Below are 26,913 nucleotides of genomic sequence, written 5' to 3' on the forward strand. Positions count from 1 at the left end.
ATAGCAAACAATGTACAGTAAGAATGTACAGTTGCTGCCTCAGCTGCTAAAGATAGTAACTGGACTGTCAACAAGCTTGGTACCAGACTGGGAATGGAAGCACCAGTCAGTAGTGGGTCGGAACCAGGACAGTACTGGGTCGGTTCGGCATCTGTAGCACTGGGCTGGTAGGTCCCGGAACGGTTTATTCTCCACCGTACCAGTGCGGTAACCTTGGTCCCGGTACGGGTCTAGTTGGTTTACCTGTGCAAGCTACTGGCAAAACCACTCAGTCAGTACCCACTGGAGACTGAGGGAAGCCAACTTGTTAGCAAACTAACAGCCCTCATAATGGTGATGTGAAAGCTGTCACCAAAACGGCATCAAGATGCTGTGGGAGGGATTCCCAAAGCAGCTTCTTGGTCCTGCACAGTGCTGCTGAGCCCAGCAGTTACCTCACTACACGAGTCCCGCAGCACAATATACACGTAATTCATTTTTAAAAATTAATTTACGCTGTAATCATTTCTATCGTATAAATTATGTAAAGCACAATAATTAGCAAAAATTATACAGTCATAAGCAACAAGTACTTATGTGATAAGCTCCTCTTGTCAGGTCAGTCTTGAGAGGAAAGATGTCAATGAGACCTGTGCAGTTCATTTATGTCCTCGGGGGCGGGACATGACTGTCACAGGCTCTGCAAGCAGCTTTGTTATATCTTATTCAGGTTTCAGGTCTTAAGGAGGTTAATACCCATACGGTAATGGTTACATTTCATACTTGAAAGGGAAATAATGTTACGTGCTCAAATATAATTTGAAAAGGTAATTGTATAATAAATATATTTAGTTATGTACAGCAGTGGCAATGTTAATATGGCACCTGCTTTTACCAAAACTGTTGCTCTTTGAAAACATTCCGTTTGCTATAATAGCAGACCCTCATCTATGTAGTGTTCTGCCGTTACCTATTGTGTCTGTTTCTCCCGAGAGCTGTATACAGCGATGCTCTAGCTCCTCCACTCTCTCCTTCAGGTCTACCTTCTCCTGCATCAGCGCTGTGAATCGAGACTGGGCAGAAACACAGAGGGACAGCAGACAGTCAGTCAGTGAGCAGTAATGCATCCTAATACGGTGCCTGTTGGAAGTAAAATTCAGTTGGCTATCTTTTATATTGAGTCAGTGATCTCTGCTGTTAACGTCAATGCTCTTAAAGCAAGCACAGAGTCGTGGTTGCTGGGGTACATTCAGCTGGTCTAGTCACAGTTCACTCCCACGTCTGCCTCAGTGTATTCTACAGATACAATACACATCAAAGCATGCAGCAATTTAAACTACTGTACTTAGTCAAAACATCACCTCTTCTGCATTCTACAGTAAACTGTACAACTTGAACTCTGCTGATAGGAAATCCCTTTAATTAACTCCCCCAAGAAGGCATTGTATTTTACAATATTAAGAACAGCCTTTTTTTTCATGCCAACCTGCAGTTTTTCCATTGCTGCTCTCAGGGCTTCATGTACCTCCACTGGAACTCCATCCCCACCTGAGCCTGCAGAGACCAAACAATAAACAGCGGTAACAGCCTACCTTGGAGCAGGTAAAACTTTAAGCAGTTACCCCCTCCCCAAATCTTATGACACAGTTAAAATATTGTGTGTTTTTAAAAACATTTAATAATATCCTCTTTACCTTTTTATGATTACAACCAGTTGAATGATTGATTTTTTTTAAATGTAGTTTGTTTCTCAATTTTGCATGGGATAACATTGAAAATATCAAGTTGCCATTTTAAATGTTTAAGATACCAGCAGTCAAAAAGGTGGTGGCAGTGAATTACAGAAACATTATAGATCAAGGGGATGCTTAAGAAAAGTAACAAAAAAAAAAAAAAAAAACTTTTAAATTACATTTTCATTTAACTGGGTGTAGGAGTAAACAGCCACCAGCCACAATGTTCATTTCAACAGGATGGAAACCTGATTTTGTCTTGGTAAAAACAATTCTGTAGGAACACACCTTTCCAGGACTAATGAAAATGCAAAAAGATCGGCTCCTGAAACTCAGACACAGTTCTCGGTATGCTTGCCTACCTGCAGCGGCTATAGTGTGATGCTGATGCTCGCTCCTTAGCGATGTCATCTGCTGGATGACAGCCTGGTGCTGCTGTTTCAGCTCAGCATACTGCTGGCTTATCTCATCTCTCTCATTCTCCAGCCGAGACATGGCAGACTTCAGGAAGGCAGCCTGCAAACAAAACAAAACCAGTGCAGTCAGACTGTGCACCGAGTCCCTACCAGAGTGCAACCTCCCTTTCTGTAAATACTACTTTCAAATAATACTACTGTTGCTTTCAAATTACAGTCTGCATCTGCTGTGTACTGTCCTATTCCAGAGGCACAGCTTTAAACGCCACCATCCATTACCTTCTCAATCAGAATTAAAGGCAGATGAATTTAAGATAAATAGTCAGTTGTAAGAAACCTGTGCAGGTGTTGTATTTTCCAGTGCATTTAAAAATGATATACCTGCAGTAACATAATTCTAAGGCACCAAACTACAGTCTGAGTTAGTCAAATTTCAAGGAGCACATAGGACAGTCACAGTGTTGAACTCTACACCTGTGTAGAGCAGCAGTGTGGAGTAGTGGGGCAGCAGTGTGGAGTAGTGGTTAGGGCTCTGGACTCTTGACTGGAGGGTTGTGGGTTCAATCCCCAGTGGGGGACACTGCTGTTGTACCCTTGAGCAAGGTACTTTACCTAGATTGCTCCAGTCAAAACCCAACTGTATAAATGGGTAATTGTATGTAAAAATAATGTGATATCTGTATAATGTGAAATAATGTATAATGTGATATCTTGTAACAATTGTAAGTCGCCCTGGATAAGGGCGTCTGCTAAGAAATAAATAATAATAATAATAATAATAATAATAATAATAATAATAATAAACCTAGATATATTGCTTTCCTGTCTGTCTCCATGGTATGCTCAATTACATAATTTGAAAACAAACACTTAGAATTTACTTTTTCATTGTAATTCAATCAGTTTTTGTAAACTGGTGTAGGGTTACAGTGTAATTGCAAGTCTTGTTTTTTTTTTTATTTATTTTTTATAAATTTAGGTCGTTGCCAATTATTTTTATTATTTTCTCCCAATTTGGAATGGCCAATTATTTTTTTATGCTCAGCTCACCGCTACCACCCTTGCGCTGACTCGGGAGGGTGAAGACGAACACACACTGTCCTCCGAAGCGTGTGCCGTCAGCCGACCGCTTTTTTTCACACTGCGGACTCACCATGCAGCCACCCAAGAGCTACAGCGTCGGAGGACAACGCAGCTCTCAGGCAGCTTACAGGCAAGCCCGCAGGCACCCGGCCAGACTACAGGGGTCGCTGGTGCGCGGTGAGCCGAGGACCCCCTGGCCGACCTAACCCTCCCTCCCCCCGGGCGACGCTCGGCCAATTGAGCGCCGCCCCCTGGGAGCTCCCGTCCTCGGTCGGCAAAGTAATAGCCTGGACTCGAACTCGCGACGTCCAGACTATAGGGCACATCTGGCACTCTACGCAAGTGCTTTTACTGGATGCACCACTCGGGAGCCCCCTAATTGCAAGTCTTAACTACGGAACAAGCAGCGATTCACTATTCTCTGAACTTTAACCGTGTCACAATGCAAGAGAAATCTTACCATTTCTTCCTTGCTCTCGAAGTCTTCAGGGATTGCAATAGGCATTTTCTCAAATCCTTCAGGCAAAGCTTTACTCTCAACACCGTCACCTAGATGACCACACATATGAAGTGAATTATACCGCTGGTCTAACATACATTCAGTTAACCATGCTTAGAAGGGCCACTCACAAAGCACCATCTAAAAATGCCCTTTAATAAAAGGTTTGATTGCTTTTAGCCCCAGTTTCCATCTCTTAAGGTGTGGCTAAGGAAAAGTCACATGTGCGTGACAAATCATCACGTTTTGCTACTTTGCATGTTTTCCATCATGTTTTGTATCCTTTACAGCACTTCTGATAGCGTATGAAGAAGATGTCAGCGCCCACAGTAAAAGGAAAGTTTGCTAGCAATTTTTTTTATAAACCTCATTCCATTTAGAGAAACTTCCTCGATCAGATACGTGCCAGCGGAGGAAGTTGAAGTGATCACAACGAGCGATCATATACCATATATGCAAAAAAAAAGACACTGGGGAAAAAAATTAAAAATCTACAGCAGGCAGTTGTTAGAAATCCTGCTACAATGTCAAAATGAAATGTGCTGCATGCAAGTGCAAGCGCAAGTGCAAATAGTGATAAAGGATGGACTGAATTGGCCAACACTGCTTCTAAAAACACAGAGTAACTATGACTGAATGGACTACAATCAGCACTTGGACTGTTTTAAAATAAGTAGGCTTCCATTTAGATGTACTGTAGTTGGTTTGGTTGGTACAGTACTATATGTTCAACAGAAGTAGTATTTTAATTCAGAATGTTAGATTCTGAAACTATAACTTGCCAAAAGAGAAGACACATGCACTGTAATTCACAGTACATACTTTAGCGGGGGGGGGGGGCAGCTGATTTGCAAGACAGTGTATAGGAATGGACCCGATTATGGACTGGGGAAGGGGATGGGAGTACTCTGTAAATAATGTGTGTTTGTAAACTGTGTTATTCTTGTTCAGATCTGTTAGCGTACTCTGCGTGTTTTGGTGCTTATGTGACTGAGAGCTGAGACTGCCTGTGTGTGAGTGTGTCACTGAGGGGGGTGGGAGCAGGTCTGACACAACGTCATGGATAGGGACCAATGAGTGAGGAACGGGAAGGGACTTGGGGGGTGTGTGTGTGGAGATGACAGTCTGAACGACAGAAGTGGGACCTGATGGTGGGAGAATGGACAGAGAGTTGAGAGAAGAGGAATGAGAGCCATTGTTCACTAAAAACTAAAAAAAAATTAAAAAATAAATACAGCGGTTTCCTACTGCTTTGAACCGCAACTGTTGTCTGTCTCATTATATCCTGGAAACCCCACAGCTCAGCACTACAATACCTTTAAATCCAGTACGTATTGTAGCAGTATGTAAAATTCCCCATTAACAACCCAACAGCAAAATGAAATCAAAATGTTACCCATGCACAGAACTGCGTAAAACACAGAAGGCAATGCAATTTAGCAAAAGATAAAAATTATATGTTACATACATATAATGGGGATTGATTTTATTCTTAATACAAGGGGTGGTAAAACGCGACTGCTGTGTATCTGGGTAACGGATATCCGAGTGCTGACTGTAACACTGTTTCTAAAACAGAGTAACTATGACAACGGGCTAACACTGCTTCTGAAACACAGTAACTATGACTGAATGGACTAGCACTGTTTCTAAAACACAGTAACTACGACTGCTTCTAAAACACAGAGCAACTGTAACTGAATGGACTAGCACTGCTTCTAAAAACACAGTAACTATGACAATAGGCTAACCTGCTTCTAAAACACAGAGTAACTGTGACTGAATGGGCTAACAAACAACTATGAGGGACACAAACACAGAGAACATTTAATTCCGAACAAACTGATTTATTGTAGGAAGTTGGTGTGCTGACTGACCCTTACTCACCAGTGCTTTTTACTGCACATAATTCATTGTATCTTCATATTTTTCCAGAAAACATATTTTTTTGTTTCAAAGAATAGCTGTATAGAAATTAGAGCTTCTCTGATTAGTTTGTTTTACAAATTTAAAATCGTGCAGAATTTTATTTTTGTATATAAAATAAAACCAACTAAAAGCAGATCTCCATTTTCTCTGCAGCAGTCCAAACATAAGTGAGCAGAGGTGGGACAAACAGTTGAAGGTATTCTCTGCCTTGGCTGACGGTCTTGAGTAAATTGAGCAGAGGCTGGACATAAATATGCTAGGCCCTAAGCGGTGTAACAACAGCTGAATATTGCGCGACATTGATTATTATAGAGCGTTAAGAATTATATTGAGGATGTCGAAGTAATATTTCAATTTAGTTTTTACAAATAAAAAACAAATTTCAACAGACAACGGATGCATCGTGGTCGATTCGGTTATGAATCAATTTTCAAGAAGAACTTTCTCAGAAAAAAATGGAGATTGTTAAAGGGAGGTATATACCACAAATACCTGAACTGACACAGAAAGGGGAGAGATATACTTGCCATTTCCAAAATGTAAATTATTAAAAAGGTATCTTACCAGTAGCTGTCAATTAAAAAAAATAATACTGCTGGTCTTTTGTTCAGTACAGAAAAGGCGATATGGAACAGCACTGGCTACAGTAATCTAGGATGTCTAACGAAGTCGGCACAAAAACATGAGCATTCCCAAAGTCACTTGCAAGCCACTGTTACACTCAAAACTTTTGGACAAACCAGGATTGATGGTCAAATGGATGGGCAGAAGCTTAGGGATACAATACATCACAATGAGCAAGTAAGAACTGGCTTTCAGAGGCACGATGAAGGCACCAATTCCTCAAAATAGAGGTAATTATGTGGAATTACTTTCTCTGGTACTTTCTACGACAGCATGTTAAGCAATCACTTGTCAATAGCCACAGTATTCTCGGGTACCTCTAACAAGATTCAGAATGATTTAATCTCTTCGGTGTCTCAGGTTTTGCTAGATGCAATAAAAAGGAGAAGGAAGCCAAGTACGTTGTTGGTAATTTAATTTAGACATTTTAAAAACGCAGCTCAGCTGTCTCATGTTTTCAGGTATGTGACTGACAGTGGCCTGAATGAACGACTGTTCTTTGAAAATATGTTACATTTACTAAAAAATAATAATAAATGCTTTTACAAAGATTATATTGATTTAGAAGTATTAGTATGCAGGACAGCCGCAATAAGATTGTTACCGTTTTAAAAATATGGACGGATTAATCAACTAATGCCCATAGATTAACCAATCAAATTTTTTTTAAATCGAGTGACAGCCCCAACAGAAATGTTTTAAAAGCTAGAAAATTGAAATGTATGCCATACAAAGCCAAAAAAAGCAGACGTGTGTATTCTTTTTTGACAATATGCGTTTTTCTTGGCTGTGTATGGAAAAACAAATGAGGTACGCCTTTGCAAAAGTGCACAAAACTAAATTCAATGTACAGTCATATTTTCCAGACTGAAAATACTAAAAACACATTTTATTATGTGTTGGTCTTGTTAAAATGCATTACCCAGAACTTTGGCCTTGTTTTGGTCCCAAAATGCATAAAAAAATGACACAACCATTATTAATTGTTGGTAATTTAATTTAGACATTTTAAAAATTAGAAATGGTGAGAAAAAAAAAAAAATCTGTTAATTTTTAAAGCCTTTCCTTCGTGTGATGCTTGGCCCTACTTTAACACACAGCAACTCATCCTGTGGTCTAGTGCTGTATTCATATATAGGTCAAACCTGATTCAAGCAACCACTTAAAACACCACTGAAAAGTCTAATAACAAATGGTTATTAACCTCTTTAAAAGACCTGCAACCTGAATAAATATATCAAAGCTGCTCAGAGCCTCTGTGTCACAGTCATGCCCGCCACCGAGTGCCCGAGTCCCCTGCACACACAGAACTTTGCGGCATTTTTCCTTCAAGCCTGCTGCAATCATGGCCGCAGTGACCTTGAAGGTTAAGGTTACATTTCTATTTCAGAGAACCAGGGTTATGATAATAACGTTAGGTTATTATCATAAACCTGGTTCCCTGAAATAGGAATATTAACCATACAAATGGGTGTTCCCCTTTAAGACACTCAAACCTGAAACTTTATACTAAGACTTCTTGGCAGAGCAGTGTGATGCCGCCCCCGAGAGCATAAAGGAGCTGCGTGCACCGACAGCAATGCCATTTTCCTTCGAGGATTGTGACCATGAACGCCGTGACCCTGAAGTTAATGGTTAATATTCCTATATCAGGGAACCAGGGTTATGATAACCTAACGTTCCCTTTCAAGAAGGGAATATAACCATTACAAATGGGTGAAGTATACCCAAGCTGACGCAAGGACATGGTAGTCCCATGGGTTCACCATGTTGAACCAGATGCCTGGCCTGCTGAGCTACAACAGCTGTTGCGAAGTCAGAATCTTGCACCGTCAGCTGCAAAACTACAATAGCCCGCTGTATCAGGGGCATAAGCTCTTCCGATAAAAAAAGTTGGGCGCTGTTAGAGTCTGTACCATCAGATGGGAACGCTATATCCTGTTCATGATCCTCCTCAGAGGTGACAATACAATGCATCACCCCTTAGATCACTTGCCCTTGCCTGCACAGGAGCAGGTGAGACGAGACCGGTGGTACCGGAGCTATTGTGCGCTCCTGCAGCAGTTCTGTAACAATAACCTGCTGTTGTGACAGGACCTCCCAGATCTTATCTATCTGCTCCCTACCTGCCGAACGTGAACAGCAAGCTTTCTTTATCTTCCATTTTGGAGGGGGAGAAGGAGTGGGAGAACTGGGGGAGGAAGATGAGGAGGAGGAGGGGAAGGAAGACGAGGGGCATGACTTCTCATACTGGACTCCTTCGACTGTGACGCTCCCCCTCCTTTGACACAGAGCCATGGGGGGAGGGTCCAGCCTCACTGACTGAGCGCTGAGCGGATGTGAGGGAGTGTTTCCTGGAATGACGGACCAGCCGATAAGTCCAGCGTATGCTTGGTGAAGGGGCACAGAAATCACACAAAGTGCGATCAATCAGAGCCTCCTGAGAGTGCTCAGGACCTAGACAGACAATGCACTTAACCCTTTGCGGTCCTATGTCGGACTTGGTCCGACATTGCAATTTTCCCTTTCCGGACCCTGTCCGACATCATCAAAAAGATGTAAAACACAGGTCTCTAGTCGTTTTTTCTCCGGAAAAAGCCGAGAAAACCATTCAATGGCCGAGTGAGACTGATAGGAATTGAGAGAAGCCGAAGGGGGAAAAAAAAAAGGGGGCGTATCTCACGAATACAGATAGCCCCAGCACCACATAGATAATACGGACATACACAAACAAGATAGCTGTTTCTGCATCCAGCGCTCAAAGAATATCACAGACATTTGCAGAGCTTTTTTTAGATGTTATAGTAATAAAATAATGACTTGGATCGCATTATTAAATGCGCTTTACTTGCTCTTATCTGCCCCCTATTTTACTAATCTTGTACTTTAGAGTACTGTAATCTGTCACGTGTTATTTAATCTGTAGTATTTTGTATTTAATTATATCCTGATGTAACTATCACTGACACTTATCTGCTCCGTTATTGAATCGTATTTTGTCATACTTGTACTTGCTAGAACCAAAGTCATTGTATTTTTATCTTGCTCTTAATTGTATTATTACTTGTACTGTGATTCTTGAAATGTATTTTTGTTTATGACTAAGTCGCCCTGGATAAGGGCGTCTGCTAAGAAAGAAATAATAATAATAATTATTGAGTTTGGTGATAAAACGAGTGATCAGGAGATGATTTATCGGTATGCACTACTATGAAGAGGTATGTGAAAAATACAGTGAACAAGGGGTGGGATGGGGCTGGAGATGCAGTACTGAGTGTCCTGTTGATATGCAGTGCCTTTTAAACCTGTTTTTACTGTGAAAAAAAATACTTTTCAACAGTGCGTCTAAAATATACTGTGCGTGTGAAAATAAATTGGACTTGACGCGCCTGAGACGCACTGAATAAATGGACCGCTAAGGGTTAACATGTCCGTCTTCTAGAGGCAACTTGCCCTTGCAAGAAACACATGCATGAAACCCAGGCATGGCAGAACAGACTCTGCACTATGTAGTAGTGAACGCAGTAGTAACAGTAAGCAGTGTCAGTACAACCTTAAGTGGCCAGACCCAGGCGGCTCAAATTCAGCCGTTCAGGGGGCCAGACCCAGAGCTGCAGAGTCGATGGGTTGGGGTGCCATAAGCTCCCTTGCACCTGACGCTGTGCTTGGGCAATCTCCACGGCTGGCCGCTCAGGAGCTGCGTTAGGGCTGAATACCCTACTGCCCGCAGTGAGAGGAGGTTCTAGTGTGCCCGGAGCAAAAACCTTGCAAACTATGCAGGCTGTTTCCACCAAGACATGCCTTTAGACAACTCTTGTCAATAGGCGGTTGCGGTTCAACGCAGGCTGAAAAACCACACTGTTGAACAAGGCTTGCAGAGGGCGCATGTGCAGGAGACCCAACGGTAGGGTCTGAGAAGCTTTCCTGCCTTGCCTTCTGTAGACCAGGGCACCTGCAAGCCTTCAGTGGCCCTCTTGATCAATGGCACAAGCTCTGCTGACAGGGAGAGCTTAACCACAGGGGCCGTGCTGTCTGACTCCACGTCCTCAGATGGGAACGCCAGCTCCTGTTTGCTAACCTCCTCAGAGGCAGCGAGTGAGAGCACGTCATCCTGCTGCCAATCTGCACTCGGAGCAGCTGCTCTCACTACACGTGTGCCGACTCAAGCTTCCGGCTTCACGCGAGGCACAAGGCCACAGCGGGATGTAACAAACAGGCTGTAGTACACAAACACGTGTATTTAGTAAAACTAATACATCGATTATTTGTAATATTACATATGATTTGTGTAAAACACAATAAATGTTTTCTATATATATATATTTTTTTTTTTATACAGAAAAAGTAACAAGTACTTATCTGAATGGGCTCTCCTGTCAGATCAGTTCTTGAAAAAATGCCCTCGGGGGCGGGCATGACTGTGACACAGAGGCTCTGTGAGCAGCTTTGATATATTTATTCAGGTTTCGGGTCTTAAAGAGGTTAATACCCATTTGGTAATCATTACATTTTGTACTTGAAAGAGAACTGCCCTGTAAACCTCTGCTTGGTGTGTGATGTCCATTTCAAAGTATCTAATTTAAAGTAAGATTTTAGATTATATATATATATATATATATTTTTTTTTTTTTTTTTAAAGATGAAAGTAAATTACATATTTGATATAGCCTCATCAAGAGTTTGAACATGAAATACATTACAGTCAAGCACAAGAAATTAAGAACATATTTTTTTGCAAGACTGCAAGTTTAAATAGAGTAATTCAAAACAGTACTATGCATTTCTTGTTTAAAGCTATACAGAGGTTGTAACATGGTAGATATATGTCAGAGTTCACTTTTGAAATGAGAATGCAGACTAATAATACTACTATCATATAAAAGCATGTACCTTGATCTCTTGGCAATGTGCTGAGCCCTGTATTTGCATGTAGTTCTTGGACCTCTGCTTTCAATTCCTCATTCTCTTTGAACAATTGGCTCAGGTTCTCCTGAAATACAAACAACTTAGATAGTCATTCTATCCCTTGCACTGCTGACATGTATGTATGTATGCATGTATGTACAGTGGTTTGCAAAAGTGTTCACCCCCTACCAGTAATGTCACATTTTGTTGAATTACAAATAATGTGTACACAGTTTTGCAAAAAACTTTTTTTATTCAAAGCTGTAGTGGTTAAACTGAACACTGTTATATGAGTAGGAGGTTAAATGTCAGCAAAACTTGCACAAAATTTAAAAAATGTACAAAATGAAATTTACTGGTTGCATAAGTATTCAGCACCTCAAGTCAGTACTTGGTAGAAGCACCTTTTGCAGCAATTACTGCTACAAGTCTTTTTGGATAGGTCTCTACTAGCTTTGCACAGTAGGATGGTGAAATTTTTGCCCATTCTTCACGGGAAAATTGCTCCAGTTCTGATAAGTTTGTTGGGGATCTTCAAGTCTTAACATACATTTTCGATTGGATACAAGTCAGGTCTTTGACTGGGCGACTAAAGAACATTAATTCTCCTCTTGTTCAACCACTCCAGTGTGGCTTTGGCATTGTGCTTTGGGTCATTGTCCTGCTGATTTCCTCCCAGTTTCAGTCTTGGCTGACACAAACAGGTTTTCCTTAAGGATTTGCCTATACTTTGCACCATCCATTCTTCCCTCTATCCTGACAAGCTTCCCAGTCCCTGCTGAAGAGACGCATCCCCACAACATGATGCTGCCACCACCATGCTTGACAGTTGGGATGGTGTTGACTGGGTGATGTGCAGTGTTGGGCTTGCGCCAGACGTAACGCTTGGAATTTAGACCGAAAAGTTCAATTTTTGTCTCGTCTGACCACAAAACCTTTTTCCATGTCTGCAGTATCATCTACATGCTTTTTCGCAAACTCCATACATGCTTTAAGATGAGGCTTTTTGAGTAATAGCTTCTTTCTTGCCACCCGTCCATACAGGCCAGCTTTGTGTAGGGACCGGCTTACTGTTGATGTGTGAACACTGACTCCCATCTCAGACACAGAACTTTTCAGATCTCTCAAGGTCATTGTTGGCTACAGAGTGACTTCCCAAACCAGTTTCCTGCTTGCCCAGCTGCTCAGTTTGGGAGGGTGACCTGATTTGGGTAGTGTCTGGATGGTATGATGCATCTTCCACTTCTTAATGATGGACTTCACTGTGCTGAGGGATAATCAGCATCTTTGAAATTTTCTTGTACCCTTCTCCTGCTCTGTGCCTCTCTACCACTTTATCCCTGACTTGTTTCGAAAGCTTCTTGGTCTTCATGGTTGCTATACTGGATCACTGTGTGAGTTGCAGCTTGAAAGTCTTTATATACCTGAGGGAAATTATCTACAAGTTAAACCACTTTGAGTACACACAGACTGACACCATTTCACTAATTTTGTGACCTTTCAAACAAATCATTTGCATGTGAGCTGATTTAGGGCTGCAGTAGCAAGGGGTTGAATACTTATGCAACTGAGATTAATCTGTTTTTCTCTTTAAATCTTATTTATATTCTATATGCATTTTTTAACTATCAATGTGGAGTAGTTTGTGTAGATTCTACATGTAAAGTCTAATTTGAAAGCGTCGTGGAGTACGCTCAGGTGCAAACAAAATGTGAAAACTTTGCAAGGGGGTGAATACTTCTGCAAACCACTGTACCCATATGTATGTACACAGGGCGATTAGGAAGTAAGTTTACTATATCAAAATAAGGTGCATAGATGTGGTAAACTTACTTTCTACTCACCCTGTTTTAGACTGATGTATGCTTCGTTATGTGTGTGGGCTGCAGGCAGTAAGTCTGCATTGGCAATGAGATCAAACGCCAGGGAGCCGCGTATAATTGAAGTTGCGGATAAATGAGGTTCTACTGTGATAGATATATAAATAGAGAGAGACAGAGAGATAAATGGACTGGAGAGGAGGGCTATAGTAGAATATTATTGACTTAAGGGAAGGCTATTTTTACCGACAGGGGGCTATAATTGACTTTATATATTTTGTTTAAATATAGCGGATACATAAATAAATATTGACTTACATATTTTGTTTAAATATAGCTGATACAGCTTAAGTAAGTAAATAAGTAAATAAATAAATAAATAAATAAATAAATAAATAAAGAGAAAATGTTTTTGAAGTTCATACTGCATACAGTAGGTATAAAAGTTTTTTTGGCATACAGCTCTCCATTCGGCTTGCTGACTGCTGCATAATCCAGTTTATATCCCGGCCTTCATATTTGTTTACATCGTCAAGTCAGAAAACAGTGACAGTGACATTTTAATCACCATTTTAGTGTTTGGAGCACCTTTCTTTTGTATTATGTTTTGTAATTAATTTTCTGGTAAATCACAGAATTGATGTTCAGCCATTTTCTCATGTTGTGAGTGCAGGGGAGAAGCGTGTTCCGTTGAAAAGGGGCAGGCTGACAGTGACGTGAACCAATCACATGACAGACTGAGACTATAGCCTGGTGGTGTAAGGATGTCAGGGCAATAGTTCAATCTATTTTTGCCAACTACACATACATACACACATATATGTCAATGTCACAGCTTTTAAATCAATTTCTGTGTTGGGTAATGTTTATAAACATACAACATAGGTACAACCAAAGCTTTTAGTAAAGAGAACTGTCTGGTGGATACTAATGTTGGGGAAAGATGAATGCTGGTCAGTATTTCAACACCAATCTAGGAACTGGATTGGGATGCATCTAAGAATCTACCCGTTATAAAAATCAGCATAGCTCCAGCGAAGCACAGAGGAGCAGCGAGTAACCCCTTCCTCACAGAGAGAATGAGCCCCACCTTGGCCTGATTCAGCTCTTTCTGGGTGACCTGCAGCTGCACCTTGCCCTGGACCTCTTCATGCTGCAGCCGGTCCATCAGCTGTGTCTGAAGCAGGTACTGCTTGTGCAATTCCTCTCTCTCAGCCACCAGCTGCTGGTAGGCAGCTGTGTACTGCTGCAGGTGTGTGAAATACTGATCCCTCTGCTCCAGGAGAGTTGTGGCCTCCTGCACTTTGACTTCCATCTGGGGATACAGAGACAAGCACACTGGTTACTACACTTCAGCTCCTGGTCCCACAGCACAGGTAGGAAATTTGGACGAGCAGTTTGCAAGGTTTCTAATGTTTTGATTAGCCTAATCTATAGATCACTGCTTTGATTATTTAGATAATTAGCAAAGTATCAACTTTTTTTTTTTTTTTTTTTTTAAGGCATGATGTTTATTTTTATTTATTTATTTTAATTTGGAATCGGCAATTGTATTTTACCCCATTTTCTCCACAATTTGAAATTCCCAATTCGTAAGCCTGGCTCACTGCTGCAACCCCCGCGACTAGGGAGAGACGAAGACGAACACACACGTCCTCTGAAACATGTGCCGTCACCCATCGCTTCTATTCATTGCAGCTCCGCCATGCAGCTACCCCAGAGTTACAGCGTCTGAGCACCATGCAGTTCTGCACCGCTTGTAGGCAGGCCTGCAGGCGCCCGGCCAGTCAACAGGGGGTCACTGGTGCGCGGTGAGCCGAGGACACTCTGGCCAACCTAAGCCCTCCCTACTGCGAGCGGCACTCGGCCAATTGTGTGCCGCCCTCTGGGAACTCCCGTCCACAGCCAGCAGTGGAATAGCCTGGACTCGAACCGGCGACCTCCAGGCTATAGGGTGCATCCTGCACTCCACGCAGAGTGCCTTTACCGGATAAGCCACTCGGGAGCCCCTAGGATGTTTATTTTATGTTTAAATCTGCTTTACGAGTTTAGTATAACCCCAGATGTTTTATCTAAATGATCACTAATGTGCAGCATTGGACCAAATATGCAGCACAAATGCATTGATAACTGTACAATCTTTTACAACAACAATTTCATCACAAGGATCCCAAGGCGCTTCACACACACACACACACAAAACAAAAAAAAAACAGGGTCATTCCATGTCAAATCAACCAAAATTCAGGAAAATCCCCGTCTCAAGATTTAGATTTTGTTCTAAAAATGAAATTTAGAATGCAGTAGCCATATGAATGCTTCTGTACATATAGCCAGGTCTTCTGTAGAATTCATGCAAAATAAGTACCACCGCTTTAGTATTTCTGTGTTGCTGGGGGCCTTAATTGAAAAAATGTTCAATTGTCAAATTCCTGAGTGATTTTTAAGTGCGAGGTCCTTCTAAAGTAGAAGAAATATCACTTTCAAATTGCTTAGGTGTACTCATAATGTAACTGACCTTCTGTATGCAGCTCCGCTACTGTCTACCTACCTTTACTGTCTGATTTAATGACCCCACAAAAAGACTTCAGGATGAAAGTATCGAAAATGGCCTCATCTTTGAAGGGCTGAAACCCCTTGTGGGACACTAGTTAACAAACTGAGCTTTGGTGGGCTTATAAATATACAAACATGAACACCACACATTTATGTTGTTTTCGGTTACTGGGTAAAATATTAGCAAATAGTTTGCGTTTAAACCAAGAGAAACCATATAAATAAATAAATCCATAAAACTAAAACCATAAAATGTGTAATCTTTATATTATTATTATTATTATTATTATTATTTATTTCTTAGCAGACGCCCTTATCCAGGGCGACTTACAATCGTAAGCAAAACATTTCAAGCGTTACAATACAAGTAATACAATAAGAGCAAGAAATACAATAACTTTTGTTCAAGTAAAGTACAAGTTTGACAAACCACAATTCAATAATACAGCAGGTAATAGTGATAGTTACATCAGGATATGATTAAATAGTGATAGTTACATCAGGATGTGATTAAATACAAAGTACTACAGGTTAAACACTTGACAGATTACAGTATTCTGAAGTACAGGATTAAAATGCAGTAAAATAGGGGCTGATAAGAGCAAAATAAAGCACATTTACATGAAGGGTGATAGTGTCCCAGGATACAAACAGAGGAGTTCTACAGGTGCTCTTTGAAGAGGTGAGTCTTAAGGAGGCGCCGGAATGTGGTCAGGGACTGGGCAGTCCTGACATCTGTAGGAAGGTCATTCCACCATTGCGGAGCAAGGGTGGAGAAGGAGCGGGCTTTGGAGGCAGGGGAGCGTAGCGGTGGTAGAGCTAGTCTTCTAGTGCAGGCGGAGCGGAGAGGTCGAGTGGGGGTGTAGGGAGAGATGAGGGTCTCTATGCAAGTGATTTGTCACAGGGCTACAGAGGTACTGCTGACCTCTTATTTCTTTTTTGTCATCTTTAAAAATTGATTATTGCAAAGTTCTGAAACAAGCATTCATGGGTTATAGATGAGCGTTTGAAGGACTTGTGGTGAAATAATTGAATAGGTACAGTGGGGACCGGGTCTGTGACTTTGCACCGAGTCGGTACAGTACAGTGCCTTGCATAAGTATTCACCCTCCTTGGACTTTTCCACATTTTATAGTGTTACAACCTGGAATTAAAATGGATTTAATTGGGATTTTCACCATTTGATTTACACAACATACTTAACACTTTGAATGTGCAAAATATTTTTTATTGTGACACAAAAGTTAATTAAACAAAAAAAAGACATTTGTTGGTTGCATAAGTATTCACCCCCGAGTCTACTTGTTTGAAGCACCTTTGGCAGCAATTACAGCTGTGAGTCTTTTTGGGTAAGTCTCTACCAGTTTGCACATCTGGATCCTGCAATTTTTGCCCATTCTTCTTGGCAAAATTGCTCAAGCTCTGTCAAGTTGGATGGGGACTGTTGGTGAACAGCAATTTTCAAGTCTTGCCACAGATTCTCAATCGGATTGAGGTCTGGGCTTTGACTGGGCCATTCTAAGACATTCAGGTTCTTGTTTTTAAACCACTCCTGGCCAAAAAGTTCAATTTTGGTCTCATCAGACCAGAGAACCTTTTTCCATATGTTTGCTGTGTCTCCCACATGCCTTTTGGCAAAATCCAAACAGGATTTGATATGGTTTTTTTTCAGCAATAGCTTTCAAAGCCCAGCTTTGTGGAGCGTCCGGGTTATAGTTGTCCCATGGACGGTTTCTCCCATCTCAGCTGTGGATCTCTCCAGCTCCTTCAGAGTTACCATTGGCCTCTTGGTTGCTTCTCTGACTAATGCCCTCCTTACCTGGTCACTGAGTTTTGGTGGACGGCCTTCTCTAGGCAGAGTCGCGGTTGTGCCACATTCTTTCCATTTTTAAATAATGGATTTAACGGTGCTCCGGGGGATGTTTAAAGTTTGGGATATTTTTTTATAACCCAACCCTGATTGGTGCTTCTCCAGAACTTTATCCCGGACTTGTATTGATAGCTCCTTGGTCTTCATGATGCTGTTTGTTTAGATATGCTCTCTAACAAACTCTGGGGCCTTCCAGAAACAGGTGTATTTAATCTGAGATCATGTGACACTAATTGCACACAGGTGGACTCCATTCAACTAATTATGTGACTTCTGAAGGCAATTGGTTGCACCAGAGCTTATTTAGGGGTGTCACAGCAAAGGGGGTGAATACTTATGCAATCAAGACAAGTCTTTTATTTGCAAATCATTTTGAAAAATATGTAGATTTTTTTCCCCACTTCGACATTATGGACTATTTTGTGTAGATCAGTGACAAAAAATCCTAATTAAATCCATTTTAATTCCAGGTTGTAACACTACAAAATGTGGAAAAGTCCAAGTTACTTGCTCAGGGTCACACAATGAGTCAGTGGCTGAGGTGGGATTTGAACCGGGGACCTCCTGGTTACAAGCCCTTTTCTTTAATCACTGGACCACACAGCCTCCTAGGGGGGGTGAATACTTATGGAAGGCACTGTATGTAACCGAGATGGAACGGAGCGGTACCAGAACGGTGCTGCGGTTCAGTAGCGGTTCTGTGCCTTCGTGCCAGGTCAGTACAGTACAAGGGGAGCTCCCAGCACCTCAGAATGGAGGCTTCACCCCGCGGTGGTGAGCCTCATTTGGGAGAGGTTCAGGAGAGCAGAGATAGATCTCTGTGCCTCCCAGGAATCGACCCACGGTCCCCTCTGGTTCTCCATAACAGGAGCAGGGCACCCACTGGTGATAGATGCCTTGGCACACCAGTGGCCGAGGCAGCTGCTGTATACTTTCCCACCGCTCACCATGCTCCCACTGTGTCTGGAGAAAATCAGGCAGGACCGGGCCAGGGTGCTATCCCTACTGGCCTCTTTTTCAGCTCTGATGCAGCTCCTGAGCAGCTAGCCATGGAGCCTGCCCAAACGCTACAACCTGCTCTGTCATGCGCAGGGGACATTGTGGCATCCTGATCCATCGAGCCGACAGCTCTGGGTCTGGCCCTTGAACGGCTGGATTTGAGCTGTCTGGGACTTTCCAACAGGGGTATTGACACCTGCAGATTGCTGAGCAGCGTCCAGGCGTTCCCAGTACCGGTACAAGTGGGGCGTTTTTCAGACGTGGTGCCTGCCTCGGGGGTTTTGACCCCACGACCTGTCCCATGGCAGTTACACTGCAATTTTTGCAGGACCTGTTTGACGAGGGGAAAACCCCCTCTAAAAAGGTATATCTGGAAGCTATTTCAGCTTGCCATGTCAAAATTGACTCAGTCTCCCCAGGAGCTTACTTCCTGGTGGGGCAATTTTTGAAAGGAGCTTGGTGGCTTCGGTCGCCTATGAAGGATATTGTTCCTCGCTGGAGGCTTAATTTGGTGCTTGAAGCACTCATGAAGCCTCCAGTTGAGCCCTTGCATTCAGTTGAGCTGATTTTTTTAAAACTGCTTAAAAATCAACTTTCTTGTTTGCAATCTCATCCACTAAGCGGGTGAGTGGGATGCAAGCATTTTTCGATTGCAAAACCTTTACCTAAAATTATATCAACATTCCATGTCAACCAGTCTGTGGAATTGGAATGCTTTCCTTCCGCCTCTTTTCCAGACTGACAGGGTGCGACAGCTCCATACGCTTTGCCCTGTGTGTGCACTAGCGTATTATATTGGAGGCAGTCTGAACAGTTTTTTGTCTGTTACGGGGCGAAGTCCCATGGTCAAACCCTGTCTAAGCAGAGGCTATCTAAATGGATAACAGACACAGTCAGGATTGCCTATGAGCGAGCAAACTTGGCCCCTCCAGAAAAGCTCACTGCCCATTCCACCAGGGGCATTGCAATTTCATGGGCTGCATTCCAGGGTGCATCTGTCAAGACTTTTGCAATGCTGCGGTGTGGGCTACTCCCCATACCTTACAAGGTTCCATCGACTGAATATCATGGATCCCCAAAACCCTGGCTTTGGAACTCAAGTATTGAGGGTGGCTTCTGGGTCAACATACAACATAATAGAGGCAAGTCTCTGCCTCCATTTTTTAGCCCTAGCTACTTGCTACTGGTGTTCCGTATGGTAATGCTCAAGGCAGCCTTTGGCATAGCCTTGTAGCAGGGGGTGGGGGGGGGGGGGGGAGCATAACAGGCAGTGGCGCGCAGCTTTGATATAATCTAATCTATTCAGGTTTGGGGTCTTTAAAAGGTAAACATCCATACGGTAATGGTTACATTTCTATTTCAGGAACCAGGGTTATGACAATATTCACTGCTGAAGTCTTATAAGCATAAGCGTATCACAAATTCAACATTTAACATATAAACTCTTAGAGTGAACATTTAGCCGACATGTTAAATCTGGGTTTCTAACAAATCTGTGAATTTAAAATTTTGTTATTAAACTTGGCAAATCAACATTTAGCTAACATTTCTAACATAAATCTGTGAAAAAATACATTGTACATTTTTTTTTTTTTTTACTTGGCGATTCACCATTTACCTAACAGATAAATCTGAAAAACATTATCGTTCAGCAATTAAATCTAAGAAAATAAATTAAATAAATATGGGTTTTCAAAAAAAAACACCACACAATAATAATAATAATAATAATAATAATAATAATAATAATAATAATAATAATAATAAAAATAATAATAATACCAGTTATCTGAAGCTAACAGGCCAGCCCACACCCATTAATGCGTTTGATTTGGCATTGTATGCTGCAGTGCTGCCTATACTCAGACTTAAAAATGTGTTTGTTAACATTTATGTATTTTGCTAAATCTGGACTTTTTTTTGGTTAAATATGCGATTACATTAAATCCAGGAAAAAACACTTTTTAAAACATTAGTGCTTTTTATTTTTATACTTGTCGCCCCATACATGGAAACCACCATTTCGGCTCTGTTCACTGCAGTTTCACTCACACTCGCCACTTCAAACATCATTTCTCCGGTTCTACAAGTCCTAGAGTGATCGTCAACGGCTTATTTGAAAGGTAAGAACTTGGACTAATTAGCTGTCAGCTGGACTCTACACCAGAGGGTCATGGGTTCAATCCCAGGTGGGGGGCACTGCTGTTGTACCCTTGAGCAAGGTACTTTACCTTGATTGCTCCAGTAAAAACCCAACTGTATAAATGGGTAATTGTATGTAAAATTAATGTGTAAAAAATAATGTAATTGTATGAAAAAAATGGTGTTATCTTGTAACAATTGTAAGTCGCCCTGGATAAGGGCAGCTGCTAAGAAACAAATAATAATAAAAATTATTTATGTATTTAAAATGTTCTATCCTTTTATAAAAAAAAAAAAAAACATTTTTACTGAGAACTGCCCCTTTGTCATAGTCGCGCATCCCTTACTGACTAATTTATCTTGGGAAGCAAAAATAAAATCAGGATTGTTTTTGTTGGTTTCAATTAAAATTAGAATAATATGATGATCTAGCCAATGCCAGAGCCTTCCTATATTTTACTGGATGGCTTTTCCATGCAAAGTAATGAACATGCATTCCTTCCATCTACACTCCAATTTACAACCGTCACATTTAAATTTTCATTGAACCACAGCAAGCTTCTTAAAAGACACTCCATATTAACTGTGCTACAGTATCTAAGATACTAGTCAAGGAGGTGTAGGTGTAACCAAATCTTCTAATGATAGATGGAGTAAGTAGCAATTAACTCAATGCATCAGAAGCGTTACAGCAGTTGAATTAACTACCCATGCTTTAATTGTACATTCCAGACTCCTTGCAGTTAAAGGCAACTTAACCTCAAAAAGAATGCTAATTGTATTTAAGTGGGAAATATAATTACTTGATTATAAACACATTTAAAAATAGAAGATTGCAAAATTCACACATATATTCCTTCACATATCCCCAGAATCTATGCAAAAGAACATCTTCACATTTTGATAAATCTCTGGGCTGGTGCACAGCTCTTCAGACACCACCAGTACAGTCACGGTCTAGGTGGAAGAATGGAGTCACAACCCACCTGTTCCTTCACTTGGTGCAGATCCTCCTGCAGCTGCCCCATCTTCTTGGCCACCTCCTTCTTCACATGCTGCTCTGACTGCAGCCCATTGGTCAGCTCCATGTTCTCATTGGTCTGCAGGGAACACAGCACTCTCAGTAAAACTGCATAGCACTAACATTTAACAATAAATGTACCCCGTTTACACTAGCTACTTCAAAGCCATCCGAGATGGCTTAGATCTTTCTTTTTGTAGTGTAAACGCAGCCAGCCCAGGTCCAGCCGTCCTAAAAAGCGGCCTGCAGAGGGGACTGAAGCAACGACTTTGGTCTGTTTTTTGGCTACAGTGAATGCAGTGGTCCCCGAGACGGATCACATTTGCCACGTACGCTCGTGGGCAACGCCCCCATTGTCAGCGTCAAACTGGCACAGACTACAACAAATTGGGACTGTTACTCGGACAACAGAACCAAACAATATCTTTGACAGAACGCTGAGAGACAGAGGATTCCAAAACACAAAACAGACTTTTATATTTGTGCTATAAATAATTCATGTGGGATAAATGTGAAACAAGCCTAGTTGCCATGACGCCTTGTCAGAATATATTTATTTTTCTTTCAAACGTAAACTGTGATTGTATTTTGATATGTATCAATATGACCTACACATAGTGCTTGTTTAATTTTGCATTACAGCACTAACAATTACACAGTTTGAAAACTAAAGTCACATGCTTGTGAAAGTATACTGAATTTAAATGTAGAGGTTTTATTTTTTAAATTTAATCATCGTACAGAGCCGTAGCCACCCATGCACCCCACCCCCCCCAAAGATTTTATAACAGAAGAAAAAAAGATATGAGGATATTATTGCATGTTGTTTATTTAAATACAAAAGTTTAGTTAATAGTTTTTTTTCTGAATAACATACCAATACTAGTACCCGAGGTTCATTCAAATTCAAATTCAATATAAAAGAAAATAAGAAATGTAGCAATCACGGCCGTCACTAGCTATGAGGACATCGAGGTCATGTCCTTGGTTGTTTTTTTGCATCATCAATGCTGATGCTCATGTAAAAATTCTGGTAAAGTACAAAAGACTCCTTAATTTTCTCTGCTGGCTTGCCGTGTAACACAGATTTGCAGGTTGAATAGTAAATACCAGTCAGTCATATAAATACTGCCAGCTATAGCTTGAAACCTACGTTTGACCAGTCTGAACCGTATCTGTGCTCCATCTTGATAGCCTCTGTTTAGACAGAGCTTTCCCATGGGACTTAGCCCCATAACAGATAAACAATTGCTCAGACTGCCTCCAACTTCTGTTTTTCTCCGCATAAAGTGCCCACACCGGGCAAAGTGTATGAAGTTGCCGTATGAAGTGTGACTTTCGCCCGGCTTGTGCAAAAATTAAGCAGACTTTTGCAACAGAAAAGGCTTGCATGTCACTGACTCGCTTCGCAGATGTAATAGCAAGTAAGAAAGCCACTTTCATTGATACATATTTCAGCTCTGCTGAATGTAAGGGCTCAAAGGGAGACTTCATAAGCACTTCCAGCACCACATTAAGCCTCCAACAAGGGACAATGTCCTTCATAGGCAGCTGAAGCCGCCGGGCACGTTTTAAAAATTGCCCTGCCAGGATGCGATCGCGGCATCTACTGGTGGAAAATCAGCCAAGCCAAGTTTATCTGCCTCATGCAGGCTATACAGCGCTCCCAAGGAACGTGAAGCAGCAGGCGCTGTAGCCGGGTGACCCCAGGATGAATGAATCTCAAAGAGGAAATCCAGGTGTACCGGAGGAGACACTTGAGAGAGAGCCGGACCATCCTCAAAACTTGAGCGTTACCGCTTGTCATCTACAGACCACGGAACATTCAAAACGTGTGTGGCCCTCTTAATCAGTGGCAAAAGCTCTGCTGATTTTGACACCTGCACTACTGGTGTTGCGCTATCCGAGTCATCTTCCTGAGGGGAACTCCCGATCGACTGCCTCATCAGACGCAGTGATAGATGGCAGATCCTGATAGATTGCTGCCAATGCTTCACTCTATGTCTGATGGCAAAATTAAATCTTAATTAGAAACACCTTGAAGTAGAAACATAAAAGTGTGTTGGGATGGGGAAATGTCTTCAAGCAAGATGTGGTGGATATGGCATTATCAGGCACTGCAGTTCAGGGGCTATGCACGCGCATGAAGGGCCAGGGCCAGCCTGGATCAGTGCTAAGTGTAAACCGGTGGCTCAAATGAAAAGAATCATTTAATCTGATCGATCCTAAGCCAGAGTTGTAAATGTAAACGCACTAATTCTGTCTTTGTCCTGGATCTCTAACTTCACCTTTCACAACTAGGAAGCAGTATCTCCAACTCTCTCAACCACTAGATTAGTCCGCTCCTTCTCCACCCTTGCTGCCCGCTCCTTCTCCACCCTTGCTCCGCAGTGGTGGAATGACCTTCCTACAGATGTCAGGACTGCCCAGTCCCTGACCACATTCCGGCGCCTCCTTAAGACTCACCTCTTCAAACAGCACCTGTAGAACTCCTCTGTTTGTATCCTGGGACACTATCACCCTTCATGTAAATGTGCTTTATTTTGCTCTTATCTGCCCCCTATTTTACTGCATTTAATCCTGTACTTCAGAATACTGTAATCTGCCAAGTGTTTAACCTGTAGTACTTTGTATTTAAATCATATCCTGATGTAACTATCACTATTTAATCATATCCTGATGTAACTATCACTATTATCTGCTGTATTATTGAATTGTGGTTTGTCACACTTGTACTTTGCTTGAACAAAAGTTATTGTATTTCTTGCTCTTATTGTATTACTTGTATTGTAACACTTGAAATGTATTTGCTTACGATTGTAAGTCGCCCTGGATAAGGGCGTCTGCTAAGAAATAAATAATAATAATAATAATTAGTCTGTCACCCTGTACTTTAGCTCTAACCTTATGGCCACATAGCTTTCCTATCCCCCAGCTCAAGCCACAAGCCTACATTGTCTCTGGGAACCATATCTCCAACGACAAGTCCACAGCGCTATACAGACCCACAGACTAATGAACCCTGTCTTCCCACATATTGCACTCAGGGCTCCCAATAGAAGAGAGAGCTTGGGATCGTACCAGTTTGACAAATCCATTTTGCAACTCCGCTAGCTGCTCTTTGAGCTCTCTGTTCTGTGCCAGGGCCCGACTGATGGTGGCCTTGTCGCTCTGCATGTCCTCCAGGATCTGCTGGTGGTCCACTGAGCTGTCATTGAAGCGCTGCACCATGCATTCCAGCTCCAGCATGCGCTCCTCCTTCTCCTGACACAGTCGACTCAGCTGCTCGTTGTCTCGTACCTGCACACAAATCAGAGGAAGCTTGGTAATTGGCAGCAAAACACGATCATGAGTGTCGTGTTTTAGCAGTTCATACCCATCATTGACAACAGTACTGAATGCTTTTTTAAAAACTGATTGGATGTTCTGTTTGGATGTTTATTTCTATGAAAGCTTGAAAAATGTAGTGGGGTAAACAAAAACGGTTTCCTCAAAGCAACCCAGAAATCCACCCCGTGGCTATTATGAGATTGTAAGGGTAGCTTAACCAGAGGTAGAGGTTGGGGTAAATTAGGCAAGAAGAAATCAGCAGACAATGTTGTTTGAATAAAGAACAGTTCTTTTTATTTGATTTTCTTGGCACCACAGTTGCAAAAGTTAATAATTTCTTGTTGAACACATCCAAAACAGAGAACACTAGACTAGATTTGATCAAAAACAACAAACTATCAGTGTCTAACTATTAACCCAGTTAGAATAATTTAGCTGTAGTATGAAGTAACAATAGCTAGTACTCCAAACCTTGGGCAGCTGCATCTCACTGGTTACCTGGAGCATAGACTGCACTCCAACCCTCTCACCCCTGAATGAGCCACAGAGGGGTATATACACTTGATCCTGAAGGAAGCTCCTCCCCCTGGAACTATCTAACATCTTACATAAATTTAAGTCCAACAAAAGGTTATTTTAAATCATAATTACTGTAGTTATACATGATTTCCATTACACGAGAGTAGATGTTAAAACTTCTCACCAAGATAAGCACCAACTAAGACGTAGCTTTACAGTAAACTAATGTGATCCATATGTGTCTCCACCCATTTGCATTTCCTTCCATATGTTGATGTAGATATCTTTCTGCCTGGGGTTGATGGCTGAAGTGTAATGCTGGCTCCAGGGATCAGCTTATTTGCCTCCCTAGCGCATCAGCACACACAACGGCTGCGATGCTGGCTCCGGGGATCAACCACAGTGCGGTCTCCCCAGCGCATCAACATGACAACCGTCTGGATAGAGCTAATTAGGGTACATCTCTGAGGTCTTCAAATGGGCACCTTCCATCCTCGGTGTTTCGTCGACTAGCTCACGACACCTCAAGAGGGCTCGACGGTGATCCTGGCGTCTCAGCATCACTCCCCTCCGTCCCCCACTCAACTCAGCCCAGCTTACTTACCTGTACATTAGCGTTTCTTTCTTTCTATTGTGCTTGAGATCCACAACCAGACTCTTTCTGTAGAGTGTGCCACAAATCCTCGACAACCCACCTGCACTGGATAGACACGGACTCTCCATCCTCGCTTTTCCGCTTCAGAGGCTAGTTGAGCATACCGCAGTTTCTTCCTCTCATACGCCTCATCTACAGCATCCTCCCACGGTACTGTTAACTCTATCAGGTGAACAAGGTGTGTTGATCCAGACCACAAGACAATATCTGGTCAAAGGTTAGTGGTGGCAATTACCAGTGGAAAAATAAGTCATTGACCAACATCTGCTAGCATTTCCTCTAGCAGCATCCAGTCGTCCTGGGCGAGGCTTGGATTTAACACCTTTTCTTGGTGGTTGCTCTCCTGGGCAGAGGAATGTTGTCTTTTGTGTGTAATTTTTGATGGAACTGGTGGCAACTTATTGGTCATGTTACACTTGTCTTCCAATGCTAAGGCCAAACATTGCAGTACCTGGTCATGGCGCCAGGTAAACCGTCCTTGGCTAAGAGCCACCTTACATCCTGTCAAAATGTGCCTTAATGTTGCAGGTGATGAACACAAAGGACATGAGGGATCCTCTCCTACCCAGAGGTTTAGGTTCTATGGTGATGGGAGAACATCATATGTTGACCTGATGAGGAAACTGATCCTACTCTGTTCCATTGACCATAGGTCTTGCCAGCCAATCTTGCGTTGTTCCACACTCTCCCATCTCATCCATTCTCTCTGCTTGGCCTGGGAAATGGCCTTTACGCACCTCATCCTCTCCTCCTGCTTTTGCACCTCGTTGACTACCAGATTCCTCCGTTGAGCTGGGGCTGCCTTGTGCCATGTAGGAGGAGCTGAACTGAGA

At 42.1% G+C, this 26,913-nt stretch overlaps 1 protein-coding gene across 4 annotated transcripts in view; it reads right to left on the reverse strand.

Moving 5' to 3' along the window:
- The window catches only part of LOC117422313 (golgin subfamily A member 2), a 76,179-nt gene that overhangs the window by 12,384 nt on the left and 36,882 nt on the right, over window positions 1-26,913 (reverse strand). For all 4 annotated transcript variants that reach the window (XM_058987131.1, XM_058987132.1, XM_058987130.1 and 1 more), the window contains 8 exons: window positions 24,658-24,876; window positions 21,542-21,655; window positions 14,079-14,303; window positions 11,154-11,253; window positions 3,672-3,760; window positions 2,075-2,228; window positions 1,466-1,533; window positions 950-1,052 (listed from right to left, as the gene is read on the reverse strand). In XM_058987131.1, the coding sequence (XP_058843114.1) occupies window positions 950-1,052; window positions 1,466-1,533; window positions 2,075-2,228; window positions 3,672-3,760; window positions 11,154-11,253; window positions 14,079-14,303; window positions 21,542-21,655; window positions 24,658-24,876 (1,072 nt within the window). The remainder of the gene's footprint in view (window positions 1-949; window positions 1,053-1,465; window positions 1,534-2,074; window positions 2,229-3,671; window positions 3,761-11,153; window positions 11,254-14,078; window positions 14,304-21,541; window positions 21,656-24,657; window positions 24,877-26,913) is intronic.

The sequence above is a fragment of the Acipenser ruthenus genome, chromosome 15 (genome assembly GCF_902713425.1).
Source record: "Acipenser ruthenus chromosome 15, fAciRut3.2 maternal haplotype, whole genome shotgun sequence".
Lineage (NCBI taxonomy): Eukaryota > Metazoa > Chordata > Actinopteri > Acipenseriformes > Acipenseridae > Acipenser > Acipenser ruthenus.